Source organism: Thamnophis sirtalis, unplaced genomic scaffold (assembly GCF_051295495.1).
Source record: "Thamnophis sirtalis isolate CommonGarterSnake01/CBP01778 unplaced genomic scaffold, rThaSir2_p1.2 scaffold_4, whole genome shotgun sequence".
Classification (NCBI taxonomy): Eukaryota; Metazoa; Chordata; class Lepidosauria; order Squamata; family Natricidae; genus Thamnophis; species Thamnophis sirtalis.
Genome location: NW_028261384.1, coordinates 131,759,213 through 131,779,344, shown reverse-complemented (window position 1 = coordinate 131,779,344; position 20,132 = coordinate 131,759,213). Strand labels below are relative to the sequence as shown.

At 46.2% G+C, this 20,132-nt stretch overlaps 1 protein-coding gene across 1 annotated transcript in view; it reads left to right on the top strand.

Moving 5' to 3' along the window:
* The window catches only part of CHD8 (chromodomain helicase DNA binding protein 8), a 137,042-nt gene that overhangs the window by 75,937 nt on the left and 40,973 nt on the right, over positions 1-20,132 (top strand). Inside the window, exons 15-21 of the mRNA XM_087714191.1 lie at positions 275-451; positions 7,105-7,248; positions 7,898-8,153; positions 11,417-11,630; positions 12,603-12,798; positions 16,735-16,902; positions 18,257-18,436. Of these exons, the coding sequence (XP_087570317.1) occupies positions 275-451; positions 7,105-7,248; positions 7,898-8,153; positions 11,417-11,630; positions 12,603-12,798; positions 16,735-16,902; positions 18,257-18,436 (1,335 nt within the window). The remainder of the gene's footprint in view (positions 1-274; positions 452-7,104; positions 7,249-7,897; positions 8,154-11,416; positions 11,631-12,602; positions 12,799-16,734; positions 16,903-18,256; positions 18,437-20,132) is intronic.

Here is a 20,132-nt window from a genome sequence, read left to right as displayed (position 1 = left end):
TCAAGTTTTTGGTGGATTTGGCCGCCACCACAGCAGGGCTGGATGATCTCGTCAAGGCTTGGAAGCTAAGCAGGATAAGACGGTTTAATATTTGGGAAGGGCGCTCCCCCCCCAAGCCGCCCCCCCCCCCAAGGATTGTAGATTGTTCTGGGAAGTGACACCGGAGAAGAAGATGGTGGCCAAACTCTTCCAAATTTTGCCTAGAAAACTGCTTTGCTAATGACGTTCCCAGAAGTTAAGTTTTTACTTCTTGCTTGCTTCTGCTCCCTAACAGGGTCGCCTGATCCCAGGCGCCTACAAGTTTGACGCCCTGATCACCACCTTTGAGATGATCCTGTCGGACTGCCCTGAGCTGAGGGAGATCGAGTGGCGTTGTGTGATCATCGATGAAGCTCACCGCCTGAAGAACCGCAACTGCAAACTGCTGGACAGCCTCAAGCATATGGACCTGGTAGGAGCCAAAGCCACCTGTCCTGCTTGCGAAATATTTTTTATGGATACGTTGCTGGATTAGCTGCTTTGGAGATTTCCCTTGAGGAACGCCTCCAGAATTGAGAGATTTCTCATTGTGGAGAATAAGAAGTATAGAATAACAGAGTTGGAAGGGATCTTGGAGGTCTTCTAGTCCAACCCCCTGCTTAGGCAGGAAACCCTACACCATTTCAGACAAATGGTGGTCCAACATCTTCTTAAAAACTTCCAGTGTTGGAGCATTTGCAATTTCTGGACACAAGTTGTTCCATTGATTAATTGTTCTAACTGTCAGGAAATTTCTCCTTAGTTCTAAGTTTCTTCTCTCCTTGAGGAACCCCTGAACTGGGGCTGGGTTGTGGGAATCTGACTTTTGGAGGTCGACGAGTCATAAAACATCTCTTGTTGGTTGAAACATTTGTGTTGTAGCTGCTGGAGCTACTAAACAGTGCGGTGCTCTCCCCTGATGGCCACACTCATCCTCCCCGCCACCTTGGGCCCTGCAACCAGGGGATGTGGCTCTTCCGGGCTAGTCAGTCTGGCCAGCAGGAGGACGAACAGGTAGCCCTCCTCCAATACAGTCCTCCTGCAGCATTCTGGGGCCTCCGCACGTCCCATTTTTCGCCTCCCGGGCCTCCAGGAGAACTCTGATGGCCATTAATGGAAAGCAGGGAGACCCCAGGTGTTCTCACGCTTCCGGTTTTTCGCCTCCCTGGCCTCTAGAAGCACTCTGATTGGCAAAAACATTGATCTTACCTTCCAGTTCCAGCCCGTGGAGCTCACGAAAGTAAGGCCTATGTTCAGCCGATGGGTGGTGGGTAGGTGGGGCGATGTGGGCAGGGCAGCCTTGCTGTCCCGCATGAGCCGGATTAATGGGTCAGCAGGCCGTATCACGCCCGCGAGCCGTAGTTTCAAGGACCCCTGGTACTTGGGCCAGTGGTGAAATTCATATTTTTTTACTACCAGTTCTGTGGGCGTGGAAAGGGAAGGATAATGCAAAACCTCCATTCTCACCCCACTCCAGGGGAAGGATATTGCTAAATCTCCATTCCCACCCCACTCTGGGGCCAACCAGAGGTGGTATTTGCCGGTTCTCTGAACTACTCAAAATTTCCACTACCAGTTCTCCAGAACCTGTCAGAGCCTGCTGAATTTCACCCCTGGTCTAGGTCTCCTGCTTGAGCAGGGAGTTGGACTAAAAGACCTCCAAGATCCCTTCCATCTCTGGTATTCTGTTGTTCTAGGGCTATGATGGCAAAACTATGGCAAACGTGCCTGAAGTAGCACATGGAGCCATCTCGTCTGGCATGCGCGGCCTTGCCTGTTCCTCTTCCGGACTTCTGGTTTGCATGTATGCGCAATGATCAGCTGGCCTTCGTGCGTGCGCTCTTCCTGGAAACTGGAAAAGCTGGTCTTCTGTTTTTTGGCCTGAGTATGGGTGTCAGCCAGTTGATTGTCGTGCACGGACCAGCGGTAGCATTCACTTGCCTTTCCTACCAGTTCGCAAATGTAAGAGAGCATTTCTGCGCATGTGCAGTGTTTGTGCATTATGTCGGGGCAGGTGGTTGGAGCCTCCCGCACCCGCTGCTACCGGTTTGCCCGAACCAGAGAGAAAGGAACTTTTGGCCCTTACCTGAACGTTTGTTTTCTGTGTGTAGATATGGGAAGGGCTACGTGTGAGTATCAACACACCTGATTGGTCCAGAGACTGAAGGAATTTCTTAGCCGCACCTCCTCCTTCCTTCTGGCTCCCAGTTTTCCGTAAGGCCGCAGCAAGCAGTCCACCTGAAAGGCATAACAAGACAATCAGGCCACCCCCAGCCCTTCACCTAACCACTACGTCTTGCTAGGGAAGAATGTAGCCCCTCCCATATCTACACACAGAAAACTAATGTTCAGGTAAGGACCAATGTTCCTTCTTCCTGTGTATGATATGGGAGGGGCTACACGTGGGACATACCCAAGCTATCGTCCCTAGGGAGGGAATCTAGGACGTAGAAGCTGGAGTGGCTATCACCTGTTGGAGAACCCTGCGACCAAAGGAAGCCTCAGCAGACGCCGATATCCAGCCGATAATGGCGAATAAAGGGTGATGGGGTGGACCATGTGGCCGCCCTGAAAATGTACTTGAACGGAGCCCTGGTCGACCAAGCTGCCTTGGTTGCTGCACTTCGCGTGGAATGGGCCATAATCCCTGCAGGAGGGCCCTGACTTGGGACCTCATAAGCCGTGACAATAGCTTGCTGAATCCACCTTCCAATGGTGGAAGTGGTGACCCTAACTCCCAGGGTAGCAGGTAGGAACTACACAAACAAAGCCTCAGACCTGCGGGTCGAGGCCATGCGTCGTAGGTATATCCGAAGGGACATCCAATCTGTGCCACTGGCATTTCCTGTCATGAGAGGGGGCAGGACAGAAATTCGGGAGAACCACCTCCTGCGCCCTGTGGAAAGGGGTGTTCACCTTAGGTAGGAAGGACGGATCCAACCTGAGGACCACCCAGTCCTGATGAAACACACAGAGGTCCCCCCTGGATGACAGCGCCCCCAGCTCCAAGATGCATCTGGTCAATTTATTTGTTATTACCACCAAGAACGCCACCTTTAAGGTCAGGAGCCAAGGGTGGACCATCCTCAAAGGCTTGAAGGGTGACCCCGTTAGAGCCCGCAGAACCAAGAGCAGATCCCAGGAGGGGAATCTATGTATCGTGGGCGGGCGAATATTTGCCGCCTCCCGAAGGAATCATTTGACCGTCGGGAGTTGGGAAAGAGGAACAAGACCCTCCCCGGGGAGCATCATAGACAGTGTCACCACCTGGCGAAAGAGGGTGCTATGAGACAACCTCCTGTCCAACCTGCCCTGCAGAAAGTCCAGGACCCGAGGGGGGGGGGGGGGTTGGCAACGTCTGTCAGAAGAAGAACATGCCAGCCGGCCAAAGGTTGTGAAAGTGGCAAAGTGCCAGACGAGCTGACTTCAACTCCAGCCAATTTATATTGTGGCACAGGTCTGACACAGGATATCGACCCTGTGCCAGTTGGGAGCACGTCAGCGCCTCCCCCCCCCCCCCAAAAGGCTCACATCGATCCCAACCATTATGCAGGTCGGTTCCCTGAACTCGACTCCCCGATCCAATGCTGGGAAAGCCACCACCGGAAGGAAAACCTCACATCTGCCAGCAAGGTGATGAGAAGGGCAGAATTGCTGAGAAGTCGCCATTGGTACGGAATGAGGGTCCATTGAAGAGGCCTGGCATGCAGACACGCCCATGGTACGATGCCATTGCAAGAAACCATCTTGCCCAGGACACGGGACAGGTCCAAGATGGAAACGGACCTTTTTGGGTGCACCTGCTGAACCAAGGTCCAGAGGCTCAACCGACATTCCGAAGAAAGCAGCACCCATCCCGACACTGAGTCTATGATTGTCCCGAGATGAAGAATCCTTGTCGAAGGTGAGAGATGACTTTTTGCGAAATTCACGGAAAAACCCAGTGTCTGCAGTGTCGGGATTGTGAGATCCAGATCGCGCCGTGCCTGCTAGGGGGACTGGACCGGGACCAGGATGTCGTCGAGGTAGCAGACAAGTCTCACCAGAATAGATGCAGGTAAGCCGCCAGTGCCATCAGGACTTTGGTGAAGGTGCGTGGAGCCAAAGCCAGCCCGAACGGGAGGGCCCTGTACTGAAAATGGCACCCCGACTGAGAAAACCTGAGAAATTTGCGATGACGAGGGAGAACCTGTAAACCAGATAGGCATTCAGTTGCTTGAGATCGAAATCGCCGTCCACGCCCCCGAACTCTTCGGAACAACAAAAAGATTGGAGTAGAACCCCAACCCCTGTTCCGCCAGCGGAATCAGCTCTATCAAAAAGGTGGTGGATGGAGAGATCCATCAGGTGACGCCGCTCCGGGTCACTCAATGGAGGAAAGGTCCCGAAGAAGTTTGGGGGAGAGGAGAGAAACTCCAGCCTCAAACCATCCCTCACCATGGACAGAACCAGGCATCTCCGCCCAATGAACCACAGAAACAGGTGGCCGCCTATGAGAAGACTCGGGTTTGAGTAATTTCCCTTTGCGGTAGGGACGGCCGCCACCAGCCCTGCGAAAGGGCCGCTTGGACTGGCTCTGAAAACGGTTCCTATCCTGGTAATAAGGGCAAGTATTCTGCCTATCTGATCTGGGGGAGAAGTACCTCTGGCTCTGATAGTTCGGTTCGGCCGCCTTATAAGAGGACCGGCAGTAATACGTGGCTGGACGGGCATCCACCCGCTTAACAGTGGAAGGCAACACCTTTTTCTTATCTTTATTCTCTATTAGAATAGGATCCAGGGTCTCCCTGAACAAGGAGGAACCCGAGTAAGGCACTGCTGACAGATTCCATTGGTTCTTATTTTGCACCTGCCAATTGCACAGCCAGAGGAGATGCCTGGCCATCAAAGAAATGGACAGGGCCCGAGACACATAGCGTAGCATCAAGCGTAGCATCAGCCGAAAACTGGGTCACGGACATGATTTTAGTAATATCCTGAAGGAGGCGTTGATCAGCCGCCGGAATACGGTCTCGCAACTGGCACAACTATAGAACCGTAGCACGGTTAAAATAAGATGCTGCAGCCACTGACTTAATGGCCCATGCAGCTGCCTGGAAATTCTTACGCAAGGTAAGCTCTGCCCGCCTATCCTCAGGTTTAAGCTTATCAGCAGCGTCACTCGACACTATGGTCGAGGAGGTAGCCAAAGCCGCCACTGGTGTATCCACAGAAGGGACCTGGAGAGCCTGTGCAAAGGTCTGACCAATATTATAGAAACAACAGTCGTTACTCCCTGGATTGGGAAACACCGAAGGCTGCACCCACTGCTTCTTCACAACCTCCAGAAAAAGAGGAGGTGTTGGAACCTCCTCCTTATCTGACGATGTAGCAGAAAACATGGCTTGATCTAGGTCCCGTGGCTAGGAACCCCAGGGGTGCTCCCCCCCAATTTAGTGATGGCCCTATCCTTGTGCAGGAGCGTTTTGAAATGCGAAGGAACAAACAGGCCCGGGAAGGCTGGGGGGGGGGGGTCAGGAGGAAGAGCCTCCTCATCCTCAGAGAAATCCACCTCACGCTGGGCTTCCTCCCCCATCACAGACTCTTCGCTAAACACAGAGGGAGAGCGGGACCTAGAAGCCTCCCTGGAAGAGTGCCGGACCTAAGAGCTCTCACGAGGTTCCCAGTGGCACAGGGAGTGGGCCCCTTGATGCTTTAACCCAGAGGCTATGCCCTTAGAAATGTCTGAGAAAATAAGCCTCCTGATGCTTTCAGGAAGAAGCTCCAGATCTTCCAGATCCTCCTCAGATGGCCCATATGACACAGCCCCTGTTGAGGGAGATAATACCGGGAAGTGCCCTCAAGAGGGTCTCCCAAAACATCCCTGACTTCCCTAGGAGAAGGGGAGGGGAAGGTGAGACCTCCTGCCTATAGTGCCTGGAAGGCCTAGCAGGAGACCCAGTAGAAGAGGGAGAAGGGCTGACAGTTGATCTCGGATCTATGCAAAGGACTGCGGCCTCTGGCACGCTGTTCCTGCTGCCTGCCAGGAATCTCTCAAGTGGTAGCCCTAGAAGGGCATTGGCCAGCCAGTTTGGAGGACGCTGCTCTGGTCCGGGGCCTGGGCTCGCTTTCCTCTGCCCCCGCGTCCCTTCCCAGTGATCCTGGCCCAGTCTCAGCCCTGGTGGCTGCCATTGTATTCACGATCCAGCACCGCCTCTTTAAACTGCTGAAAGTCCTCAGGTGCTGCGGCTACAGGAGTCTCGGCTGCTTCCAGCTTCCAAAAATGGTTCCCCCTGCCTCAATTAGTGAGTGGCCGCGATGCTGGGGAACCGCTCCAGCAGTCGCCGCCACTCCCAAGATGGCCACCGCCTCGTGGCTCTCCTCAGACACTCAAAATGGCCACCAGCACCTGAAAAGTGCTGACGCGATCACTGCGGGCCTCCTGGTGCTGGAAACAAGCCACCAAGCTTCTCGCCGGAGCAGCCACTCTCAAAAGCTGCAAATCAGAGCCTGCCACCCCCAAAGTCCCAGGGACTGGGCAATGCTCCGCGTGGCCACCGATCCAGCTCTCCACCCCCTCCAAGTGGCAACAGAATAACGGCCCCTTTAATGGCCAGCAGCTCACAAATTTAGAAATTAGAGTAACCAATCATTCCAATCACAAATTAAGTTCACAAATTGTTGAAGCAGGAACCAAAAAAAACACAGTCTGCTTGGACCAAAGATTGAAGGAAAACTGGGAGTCAGAAGGAAGGAGGAGGCGTGGTGAAGAAATTCCTTTAGTCTCTGCACCAATCAGGCTGTGTTGATACTCACTCGTAGCCTCCCCCATATCACACACAGGAAGACCGGCTGAATACCACCTCTGGTGCGCATGCGCTAGTAATTGGAAGACTAGCTTGCCGGCATGCATGCACATGCCAGAAACTGGAAGTTCATTTTCCAGCGTGCACATTCCCCCTGGGCTGCTCCTCTTCCAGGTTGTGGTTCTGACACGTGCACTCCCTTTTCGGCAACTCGGTGCCAAAAAGGTTTGGCATCCGTGTTCTAGGGTACTGTGGTCCCATCATCTGCCTTGATGTCTCTTTCCATCTTCCTCCCTTATAGGAACATAAAGTGTTGTTGACAGGCACCCCTCTCCAGAACACAGTGGAAGAACTGTTCAGCCTCCTGCACTTCCTCGAACCCTCCCAATTCCCCTCTGAATCGGAGTTCCTCAAGGACTTTGGGGACCTCAAAACTGAAGAGCAGGTAAAAAAAGGAAGCGCTTGGATGTTGGCATTCTTTTTTTCTCTTTCTCAGCCACCCATTTCCTCTGCTTCTAGCTTCCTTTCTGGCTTTTTTTTTTTGCCCATTATTTGCATTCTTATACTTCTGCAATGTGCATGAAAAGTAGGTAAACCATCTTTAAGAGATGGACATCCTGTCAGAGTTTGTTGAAGAAAAATCAAATCCAGAAAGCACAGACAAATAACTGATGCAACTGGATTCATTAACTTCTTTACATACATAAGAATAGGTGAATAAATGTACAATACCAATAGGTGATTCTTCCAAGTAAACACAAGGCAGGAGAGTTACAAGAAAACACAAGCAGATTCATTTCAGCAGACCAGAGAGATGGCTAGCTTACTTCTCAGAGCAGCAAACTGCTTAAGTTTCTGTTTCAATTCTGTGCACAGACTCAGATCTGTTTAAGCTTCCATTGGCTGACTTAGTTGCTGTGCCTATTCATTGGCTGATCTTGTTCCCATGTCTCTCCCAGTCATGAATATTTTAACACATCTTTTTCAGTCCATCTGTCTTAAGAAGCCAACAGTCCTTGCAAACTCGTTTCATTGTAGCTTGCTCCACCTCAAGATGTCAAAGGGTCTAAATGCTGCTCTTTCCCACCCTCCAGGTACAGAAACTGCAGGCAATCCTGAAGCCCATGATGCTCCGGCGGCTGAAGGAGGATGTTGAGAAGAATTTGGCTCCCAAGCAGGAAACAATCATTGAGGTGGAGCTGACCAACATCCAGAAGAAGTACTACCGGGCCATCCTAGAGAAGAACTTCAACTTCCTCTCCAAGGGGGCGGGGCACAGCAACATGCCCAACCTTCTCAACACCATGATGGAACTACGCAAGTGTTGCAACCACCCCTACCTCATCAATGGTAAGTGTGAGGAAATGGATGGAAAAGCTTTTTGGGGTGCGGATAATGGAAGGATTGAACTGCCTAGAATGCAGATTTGGAATGGAATGGAATAGAGTTAGGAATAGGATTAGTACCTGAGAGACCGCCTCCTGCCGATTACCTCTCTCAGACCAATTAGATCGCACAGGTTAGGTCTCCTCCGGATTCCATCTGCCAGCCAATGTCGGCTGGCGACTCCCCGGGGGAGAGCCTTCTCTGTTGCAGCTCTGGCCCTCTGGAACGAGCTCCCTGTTGAGATCCGGGCCCTTACGACCCTTCCGCAAAGCCACCAAGTCCTGGCTGTTCCAGCAGGCTGGGGGGGGAGGGGGGGGGCTGAGAAGCATCTACCTCCACGGAAATTGTGAATGTTGGTTTTGTCTCTTTTTCCCCCTTTCCCTTGTCTTTTGTGAGCCGCCCGGAGTCCTCCAGGAGTGGGCGGCATACAAGACAAATAAATAAATAAATAAATAAATAAATAAATAAATAAATAAATAAATAAATAAATAAATAGTATATAGAAAAGGATTAGGATTAGGAAAGAGAATAGAATAGAATTGGCAACACAGGATAGAATAGAATAGAAAATAGAATAGGAATAGGATAGAATAGAATAGAATAGAAAATAGGAATAGAATAGACTATAAATAGAATAGAATAGCACAGAATACAGTAGATTTTTTTATTGTCCAAGTTTGATTGGGCACACAAGGAATTTGTTTCCATTGCACAGGGTTCTCAGTGTACATACAAACAACAAAGTGATAGGTGATAGGTCATATGCATTAATCATGTTACAAACAACAAGTGATAAAATCATAAGATACCAATAAGGGTAAATAGCATGAAAGATGAGAAGGATAATAATAGCATTATAACCTACTACATGTGTAAATGTCTTTAGGCCTAAGACAGCGCAATAGGAATTACCATATTTTTTGGAGTATAAGACGCACCGGAGTATAAGACTCACCAAGGTTTTGAAGAGGCAAATTAAAACAAAAGGGGAAAAAAAGGTTTTTGTACTCTCCAAACCTCCCCAAAACGCCCCCCCCCCTTTAAAGGCATGAATAGGCTTGGGGGGGGATTGCAGAGTGCTCCTGGGGGGGGGGGGTCTCTCCCCTCAAAACGAGCAAAAAACATTTTTTTGTCAAAAAAATTGCATGCATAGCCTTATGGAGACTTATAGAGTGCTCCTGGGGGCTGAGCAAAGTTGAGCCCTCCCCAGCCCCCAGGAGCTCTTTGAAAGCCTCCATAAGGGTATGCACAGCCATTTTGGTGAACGGGCGGGGCTTCAGGAGGCACAAAATGCTGTATTTGGTGTATAAGACGCACCCAGATTTTCAGCCTCTTTTTTGAGGGGGAAAAAGGTGCGTCTTATACTCCGAAAAATACTGTAGGGGTTCAATTAGATCTAAGTGGCGAAACTGCTCTTTGCAAAATAAAGGCAGTCTGCAACTTACGTTGGTCACTTAGCAACCATTCAAAGTTTTGACAGATCCCCAAAATGGTACTTGCGACCTGGATTCAAAGTTTAAATTGGTCATGTCGGTTCCTTGACTTATGATTGTCATGATACATAATGGAAAAATCTAGGATCTCTTAAGGTCATAAGTCAAGGACCAACTGTAAACTCAAACATCTGATTACTTGGAGCTTCTTAAGTCTCTGAGATATTTTCTTAGGCACAGTATATTCATAATTTTAAATCCTGTGGACCACTGATCTGATCTACCCAATGACCAGCTGTTTGAGCATGGCTAGGTGGTCATGTGACTGGGTGGGCATGGCTAATTCGATGTCATTCACGTCGAGGGGAGCCTTGCTTGCCTCTACTGCCGCCCGGACTTCTTAGGGTCCTAAAAGGAAGCAGTTGTTGGGGCGAAGCAGCCACCATGAGAAAGAGTTGGCAAAACAGCTGGCACGGTTCAAATTGGATCTGGCCGAGAAGGAGGATCAGCAGAAGCACCTTACTGAGGACTACAAGCATAGGCTTTTCAAGCAAAGGGAAGGCCTGCAGGAATGCAATGCCCGGTACTGGTGCCTGGAAGTTCAGCGGGCTGAGATGGTCAGACAATTCCAGGCTATGATGCAGTCCCACTGGAAGAAGGCTCTCTGGCTTTTCGCCACCAGCGGCTCTTCCCTCCAGCCTTCACCCAAAGCCCCACACCAGGAGGCTGAAGCAGACCTCATGCCACAATTTCTCCACACACCCGCGACCTGTACAAAAAGACCCCCCAAGGGGGAAACTCTCTGCAGCAACACAAACGTTCATTGCACGTATCCGGCCCAGAGGCTGTAGTTTGAGGACCCCTGATTTAGTGCAATAAAAAAATGCAAATAATTTTTCTGTGGACCACCAAAACTTTCTCGCGGATCACCAGTGGTCCACAGACCCCCAGTTGGTGACCCCTGGTTTAGATAACACAGTTGGTACAAACAACAATCGAAGGGACATCAGTGTCAGGTTTCCTAAAAATGCCCTAATTGATTCATGAGTATCGAGCCAAGTTTCAATACAAAACCAGTCATTTATTAGGAGCACCATTAGGCAAGGCCTTTTTCGCAGTCACATCTAAACTTTGTTTGATCTATAGCTGAACTTTACCCCTGTTCCTCCCCTCCTCTCAGTCTGTGTCGTAAATCACATTCCCCAATGAGGTGCACCCCTCCCAAGCCTGCTGCAGTAATCTCAGATCCGACTCTAGCCAAAAGTATGTGTGGGACGCGCTCCTCCCCCCTTCCCTCACCATGACAACTTTAGGATGACATTCAGTTGATCAAAATGCTATTTGCAATGGCTTGGTTTGTTCTGAATTCTCAGTCTTGGTATACACACACACACACACACACACACACACCAGTGATGGGTTGCAGGTGGTACGCCCCAGTACGGGTACCGGGTACCGTTCGAGTACAGTACTCTGGAGGGCTCACCCGCCGGCCGAGCTCTTTACCTGTATTTGAGCTCTTCGGCGCATGGCACCTGTTTGACGCTCCGCCAAGCAACTGGAGCGGCACAGAGGCATCTCAAGAGATAAAGGGGCATGTGCACACTATGCCCGTTCATATGGTGGACGCCAGGCCCAGTTGCACTATACCCGTTGCAACGAGCTCCAGAACCCACCACTGACACACACACAGACACACCGAAATTGGATAATTAGTTTAGTTTAGTTTTAGTTTTAGTTTAGATAATTCCTTCATCTGCATTCTTTTCTCTTCCCCTCTCCACCCCAAACTAGGTGCCGAGGAAAAGATCTTGACGGAGTTTCGGGATTCCTGCCACCACCACGTGCCCCATGACTTTCCCCTGCAGGCCATGGTGCGTTCCTCTGGGAAATTGGTGCTGATCGATAAACTGCTTCCTAAGCTGAAAGCCGGAGGACACAAGGTGCTGATTTTTTCCCAGATGGTCCGTTGCCTTGACATCCTGGAAGACTACCTCATCCAAAAGAGGTAAGAGCTTGTGTAGCGATGATGACGAGGATGGTATTATCCCTTCAGTTGTGTCTGACTCAAAGGGCTTCTCCACATCTTCTGATCTTTCACTGCTTCTTTGGCCCAAAGGTGCTTTTTCAGGAGGCACCTGGACTTTCTGGTTTTTTTCTGAAGAGGTTTCGCTTCTCACCCAAGAAGCTTCTTCAGCTCTGACTGGATGCTGAGGAATGGAAGGATTTATACTCCTTGCAGACAGCTGATCACTTGCATCCTTTTTAGAGAGTCCTTGAGGCCACTTGGAGTCCCAAAGTTGCTTTTTCAAGAGGCAACTGGACTTTCTATTTTTTTTTTTCTTTTGAAGATGTTTCACTTCTCCTCCAAGAAGCTTCTTCAGCTCTGACTGGATGGTGGGGAATGGAAGGAGTTATACTCCTTGCAGACAGCTTGTCATTTGCATCCTTTTAGAGAGTCACTGAGGCCGCTTGGAGTCCCAAAGTTGCTTTTTCAAGAGGCAACTGGACTTTCTATTTTTTTTTTCTTTTGAAGATGTTTCGCTTCTCACCCAAGAAGCTTCTTTAGCTGTGATTGGATTGGAGGAAATGGAAGTTTATGTTCCTGAAAACAGTTTGGTCATTTGCATCCTTCTTAGAGGGTCGTTGAAGCACTTGGGCTTTATCTCTGTCCTCAGGGTCACCTGAGTAGCGCTAATGGTTCCCGTAGTCTGCAATTTTTCCCTCTGGAAACTCATGGGGGGGGAGGGGGATTTCCAGAGGAAAAGAACTGCTGACTTCAGGAACCAGGAATGAATGCTGAGCTACAGGATTCATTCAGGATTTGTGGTAGCCAGGTTTTTTTCCCCTTTTTTAAAAAAAAAAACACCCCTAATTAGAGGCAGGTGCGCGAGCGATTGCAGTGAAGACGGATGGGTTAGATGTTGATGCCGGTGTCGCGCGCTGATTTTTAACAGAATTGTGCATCTTTCCTGCGCAGGTATCTCTACGAGCGTATCGATGGGCGGGTGCGTGGCAATCTGCGGCAGGCCGCCATCGACCGCTTTAGCAAGCCTGATTCGGATCGCTTTGTGTTCCTTCTCTGCACCCGGGCGGGAGGGCTGGGGATCAACCTCACAGCTGCTGATACCTGCATCATTTTCGACTCGGACTGGAATCCTCAAAACGACTTGCAGGTACTGTTGGGGCCTCTGTGGCGGATGGCGAATTTGATTTAAAGCAAGTTTTTTGGAATTCTACATTTAGCAAGAAAAATGAAATGCACAGGTACAGTTAAGGTGGTACCTTGCTCAATAGTAGTAACTGTGAGAGGCATCTTGGAGTCCTAGTGGACAACCATTTAAATATGAGCCAGCCGTGTGCAGCAGCTGCCAAAAAAGCCAACACAGTTCTAGGCTGCATAAACAGAGGGATAGAATCAAGATCACGGGAAGGGTTAATACCACTTTATAAGGCCTTGGTAAGGCCACACTTGGAATACTGCATCCAGTTTTGGTCACCATGATGTAGAAAAGATGTGGAGACTCTAGAAAGAGTGCAGAGAAGATAAACAAAGATGATTAGAGGACTGGAGGCTAAAACATATGAAGAACGGTTGCAGAAACTGGGCATGGCTAGTTTGATGAAAAGAAGGACTAGGGGAGACATGATAGCAGTGTTCCAATATCTCAAGGGTTGCCACAAAGAAGAGGGAGTCAAAGTATTCTCCAAGGCACCTGAAGACAGGACAAGAAGCAATGGGTGGAAACTAATCAAGGAGAGAAGCAACCTAGAACTGAGCAGAAATTTCCTGACAGTTAGAACAATTAATCAGTGGAACAGAAGTTTCCTCCAGAAGTTGTGAATGCCCCAACACTGGAAGTCTTTAAGAAGATGTTGGATAGCCATTTGTCTGAAACGGTGTAAGGTTTCCTGCCTAGGCAGGGGGTTGGACTAGAAGATCTCCAAGGTCCCTTCCAACTTGGCTATTGTATTGTATTGTATTGTATAAGTCGATTTAAATCAGTAGTAAAAAAGGCTTGATTTAAATCAAGTTGATTTAAATCATAATTTTTAAAGAGCAACTGTCATCTCTGTCCTGCAGCGACTCCACCTCTGACTTGTTGTTGACTCACTGACAGTCCCATTCACTTTATTTTCAAAAAAAATCTTTTTATTAAACAACTTTTTTCCGTTTTTTAAAAAACACAAATATTTCATCTACTAATATGGTAATTTATGCATATTTCTTCTATACATATTACTTGCAATGTACTTATTTCTATACAATACATCTCCTATCATTCTATGTACCTCTATATTCCTCTTATAACTATTATTCGGTACTATTTTATATACAATATGTCTTACTATCCCCCCCTTATTAATTATGCAGTTTTATTTTTTATTTTTATTTTCAAATTTATTCTTTTATTTTTAAACATTAAAAAAAACAACATAAAAAATTCTCATCTATTACACAGGCATTTTGTTTGGTTACAAGTGTTTTTGAATCCATATTCTCAATTACATTTACAATCACAGATTTTCCATCTAATATAACTAAATGCCTCACTTTCATTGTACAACATCTATTCAATTGCGATGAATATTTTTATCAATAAACCTAATTCCCTTACATTCTTGATTGTCTGTTTAATAACAATATACCTTTACATAATCACTTATCCCATTCTGAATATTTTTTACAATATAAAAAACATTACCCACTATTTACATTTGTATATCACTATTTTCAATTATGTATAATCCCACCAATCATCTATCGAGTATGCTTATGTTCATTATTGTTCTTGTACATTCAAGGACAATAATGTACATTCAAACAGAGATATTATTCCTTCATTTTTCAACAAGGTATTCTAAATAGTCACTTCATATATATACCAATTTTTAATTACTTCCTTATTAAAATTATCAACAACAGAATATCTTTATAATATATACTTATAGTTATACATTATATCACCAATCCTCTATCAAGTATACATAAATTCATTGTTATCCTTATCCATTTTAAAACAAAAAATTCTAAATTATATATATGTGTGTGTGTGTGTGTGTGTCTTTCATTGTATCATTATTAATCTATTTCACAACATAATTGTATTATCACTTAACTCCTTAAAATATAGGTAAAACATTTTTCATTTCCAGGTTTTTTTCCCAACCACTCATAAAACAAATCCCATATCTTATAAAATTATGTGGTTTTATGATTGTTTTCTAATTACTTAATCTTTTTTCCTTTAATGCTTTCTTATTCTTTGCATCTTTCCTCTCACCATTTGTACCATACATTCCATACTAAGTAATACTCAGATTCCTCTTTGTCTTTTATTTCTTTTGTAAGCCTCTCCATTCTCCTTTGCGCTGCTTGGGGAATCCAAGCATGGAATCCAAGCATGGGTTAACTTTGTCCATTAGCCTAGAGACTGAGTTACGTAATTGTTGACCACGCCTCCTCTGACTGGATAGTTCAGTTTTTTAACTCAGTCCAGCCTAAAGAGACGTAAAACAATTTGCTCTAGGACTATTAGACAAATTATCTCATTCTTCAGGATTCAGCGTGTTAGGTAAGCTCCCCGTTGGCAGAGCGAGTACGTTCAGCGAAGCGTTGTGAGAGTTGTGTTGGAGAACACACAAACAACATACAGAGACACTGCAGTTTAAATAGGCTTTTACTTTCGTGGAAATAGAGATATCAGAGTCCATCAAACAGTCCAAGTCATACAGGGATAAGACAGTCAGTCATCAACGTCTTTCAGTTAAGGGATAATCCATATAACATAATACAGTATCATATAATCAGTTCAGTATTCAAAGTTTGCTAACAGTTGCAAAACTTACAATAGCCCACAGCAGATGAGATCAGATCAGCCCAGCATCTAAGGAACAGAGAGAAAGCTAATAGACATTCTGGTTCCCTCTTATGGTCGATTGAGGAAACAGCACCCAATCACATTTACAGCATGATTTAAAGAAACAGATACAACATTGTTACATGATTTATATATTGCCAACCCAACTGTTAGATTATATTCCTAACACAGCACATTCTAATACTTTTTTTTTACACATTTTCTTCTGTTGGTATATTTTTGTTTTTCTAATTTTGTGCGTATATGATTCTTGCTGCAATTATTACCTATAGTATTACGTACATGTGGTATTAAGTCCCATTCACTTTAACGGGACATCTGGTGATGCGGCAGTGACACAACAAGGTGAGGGACGTGGCAGGCAGCTAGTGAGTGGATGCCCGCTAACATGGCCTGCGGCCATGATGGATCTGAAATAACAGGCACCCTTTAATATTATATTTATAAGCTGCTTAGAAGGTTTCACTTTCATTTTCACTTCTTGCCCTTCCTCCTCACACTTAGAACCTGGTGGGACAGGTGCATTTCTCTTCAAACCACCATACACTTTGTAGTCTACACAGATTTGAAAAACAATGGGATAAGGGACTATTCCAGAACTTTGTTTTTTGATTTATCTCATGGTTACGGTGAAATTGTGTGAAAGCATCAATGCGGTGCATCTTATCTCAGCTTTGCCGAGCTTGGATTCATTGAATGAGTTTCCAAAAAAACGTAAAGATTGCAGAATGCGCAGCCTCATGCTACATCACTAAGCTCCATTTCATGCTGAATCAACTAAATTATTATCCGATCCTTCCGATGCGCCCTAAAAAGTTGGCTTTTCCAGCAAGCCAGCCTGGCCTGAACAAAACAAAATAAATTATTGGTCATTGTTAATTTTAATTTGATTTTTTTTTAAAAAAAATGTTATTGTCAATTGTTTGGGTTATTCTATTTAATTTTTTTTTAACTTTTGTGTTATGTGTTTCTTTTAATGTTGTACACCGCCCTGAGTCATTGGGAGAAAGGCGGCATATAAATCTAATAAATCTAATCCTAAACCTAATGTATCTTAAATAGAAAATTATCTTTAGGTAAGATTTTTAGTTGAAAAGCGTTTTATTAAAATAAATTTGATTTTTAAAAAAAACTGATTTAAATTTTAAAAAAATCATCGATTTTTATCCACCCGGCCTCTGGGTCTGAAGGATGCTTGTAGGCTTCATACCTCTGTTTCCTTCCCCCCAGGCGCAAGCTCGCTGCCACCGCATCGGACAGAGCAAGGCTGTGAAAGTTTACCGCCTCATCACTCGGAATTCCTACGAGCGGGAGATGTTTGACAAAGCCAGCCTCAAGCTGGGCCTGGATAAGGCAGTCCTGCAGTCCATGAGCGGACGAGAAGGGAGCATCACTGGGGTAAGGGAGAGAACGGGAAGCTGCTGCGGAAAGAGTAAAAGAAGATGACCTTGGCGGAGGAGATAAGCGAGATATTCCTCCCAAGAAGCATAGTAGAAGCCCAAAACGAATCTGATGTGGAGAGGAAAACAGCTCAGATAAGACTCCGCCTTAGTTTCCGGGAGAATCGGTAGGGGAAAGATTTGCAGGTTCCATCCCTCCTACTGATCTAACAAAGCAGGATTTTTTTCAACCTTCCTGCTTTTCTGGATCTGGTGTAGATAGTGAGGAAGGAGCAGGGAGGGGAAAGCCCACAGATCAGAAATTCAACCTCTGTGCCCCAAACTTTTAAGGTGGAAGCTTCTCTTGCTTCTTGGGAAACTTACGTCTGGGAGTGCAGAATTGCACCCTGTCAGGTTAATTCAAGGGAAACCAGCAATAAAAATACAACTCTTCTGATTACCGTATTTTTCAGAGTATAATATGTTCTGGAGTATAAGGCACACCTTGGTTTTTTGGGAGGAAACTTCTCTTGCTTCTTGGGAAACTTGTGTCTGGAAGTGCAGAATTGCACCCCTGTCAGGTTAATGCAAGGGAAACCAGCAATAAAAATACAACTCTTCTGATTACCGTATTTTTCAGAGTATAATATGCTCTGGAGTATAAGGCGCACCTTAGTTTTGGGGGAGGAAAAGGGGGGGGGGAATTATGATTCTGCCTACCAGCATCCATCGTTAATTCATCTGGCTGGCATCCTTAGCAAACAGCCTGGTCTGTTTCAGCACTTTAGCCTGATTGGCGAGTGAGTCGGCCTCCCGGAATACCCCCAATCAGCTGTTCTCCAGAGGTGAATGTTAACAACAGGTTCTCTGGTTGTGAGCGCATGCACTCGCTACACTTGCAGGCGCCTCATTGGGGCAGACACACAGCTTCAAAAATTCAGCTGGTTGTCACAGGGCGCTCCAGTAAGTAAAGCAGGCAAAGCGCGGAACTGGTCGGACAAGGCAGCAGAATAGAATTGAATTGAATTGAATCCTTTATTGACCAAGTGTGATTGGACACACAAGGAATTTTTCTTTGGTGCATAAGCTCTCAGTGTACATAAAAAGGCAAGATACATTCATCAAGAATCCTAAGGTACAGCACTCAATTGGATTGACTGATTAGGGGAAAAAACCAAAGACTCAAAGGGCAGAGTCGATGGACAACTAAGGCTTTTTCTAGCCATCGATTTTCTAAGGTTTTTTTTTTCTAATGTATTGCTTTGAAAGTATTTTGATTGCACAGCTGGCATTTTCCCAGGTTGCTTCCTGACTCTGGTTGAACCAAAAGAGAATAGAAAAAAGCGACCCTTTCTTCCTTCCCCACCCCACAGATTCAGCAGTTTTCGAAGAAAGAGATTGAGGATTTGCTGCGCAAAGGGGCCTATGCCGCCATTATGGAAGAGGATGATGAGGGCTCTAAGTTCTGCGAGGAAGACATTGACCAGATCCTTCTTCGGCGCACCACCACCATCACCATTGAGAGTGAAGGGAAAGGGTCCACCTTTGCCAAGGTATCCTTGTCTGTCCGTCCGTCTGTCTGTCTATCTACCATATTTTCACAGTATAAGACGTACCTCTTTTCCTTAAAAAAGAGGCTGAAAATCTAGGTGCGTCTTATACACCGAATACAGCATTTTTTGCTTCCCGAGGCCCCGCCCCTTCACCAAAATGGCTGTGCATACCCTAATGAAGGCTTTCAGAGAGCTCCTGGGGGCTGGGGAGGGCAGAAATGAGCAAAAAACGGCCCGTTCCCCCCCCCCCCCCCGCTGCCCCCAGAAGCACTCTATAAGCCTTCATAATGCTATGCATGCTATTTTTTTGACAAAAAACGGGCCCATTTTTGCAAAAAAGAGGCCATTTCTTGCTCGTTTTTGGGCCCCCAATCCCCCCAGGAGCACTCTGCAAGCCCTCCCCCCAAGGCTATTTATGCCTCTTTTTTAAAAAAAATGGGCCCGTTTTTACAAAAAACAGGCCGTTTGGGGGAGGTTTGCAGAGTGCAAAAACTCCCCCCCCCCCTTTTGGAAAGCTCTTTAACTGATTGATGAGAATTGCATTGATCAAGTGCTGTGCCAGCAGAAACAAAGTCTTAGGTGCTGCAGATTGTCAGCGATTTCCTTCTCCTGCACATAGATAAAAACACCTAGAAACATCTACCTACCTACGTACTCTCTCCCCCCACCTATCTACTGTATTTCCCCCCCCCTCTCTCTCTCTCTCTCTCTCTCTCTCTCTCTCTCCCTCCCTCTCCCTCTATCTATCTGCTTACCTACCTACTCTCTCTCCCTACCAATCTAATGTATTTCTCTCTCTATCTCTTTCTATTTCTCTCTCTATCCCTCTCCCTATCTACCTACTGTATTTCTCTCTCTCTCTCTCTCTCTTCTTTTATCTACCTACCTTACTACTCTCTCTCCCCCTACCTACTGTATTTCTCTCTCTATCCTTCTATCAACCTACCTACTTTTTAAAAAATTTGCTTCTTCAAAACTTTGGTGTGTCTTATACTCGGTACATACTATACTCTGAAAAATACCGTATCTATCTCTATCTGTCTGTCTGTCTATCTAGCTATCTATCTAGCTATCTATCTAGCTATCTTCTATCTATCTATATAAAATGGCTGTGTGTGTGTATATGTTCCTGCATAACTCTGAAACGCCTCAAGCAATTTCAACCAAACTTGGTACACAGATGACTTACTCTCTGGAGACAAATACTGTAGGGGTAAGACACCCCTAACACCCCTCAGGTGTGTTCTGTTAAGATGCAGCCTGTTGTGCCTTAAAATGGCTTTTACTGTACAGCATAGTGGAGTCGCCATGGTAATGGCTTCACAGTACTCCACAAGGGGGCTCCCTCTGGTAAGGGGGAAAATCCAACATTAGAAATTACATTTGGTCTGGACATTTTCCCCCTATAAATAAATATCCGGACAACGCAACTAGTTATAGAATAAAAAAACAAAAATATAAAAGCAAATAGGAAAACACAGATGGGGGTGGTGGTCGTGGAAAGAGAAGTGGGGGGGTGGGGAGGAAAAAAAAGAAGAAAAAAAAGTTCTGATTCCCTATGTTGCAGTAAAATAAAGCTTTAACATCGAACCTCAGATTCTTACTTTTTCCATAATGATATAAACTAGCCACTTCTATAAAGACAAATCAGTCTATTTAGTAAAACCCAAAATCAAAGCTTCATTTTTTTTTTGTC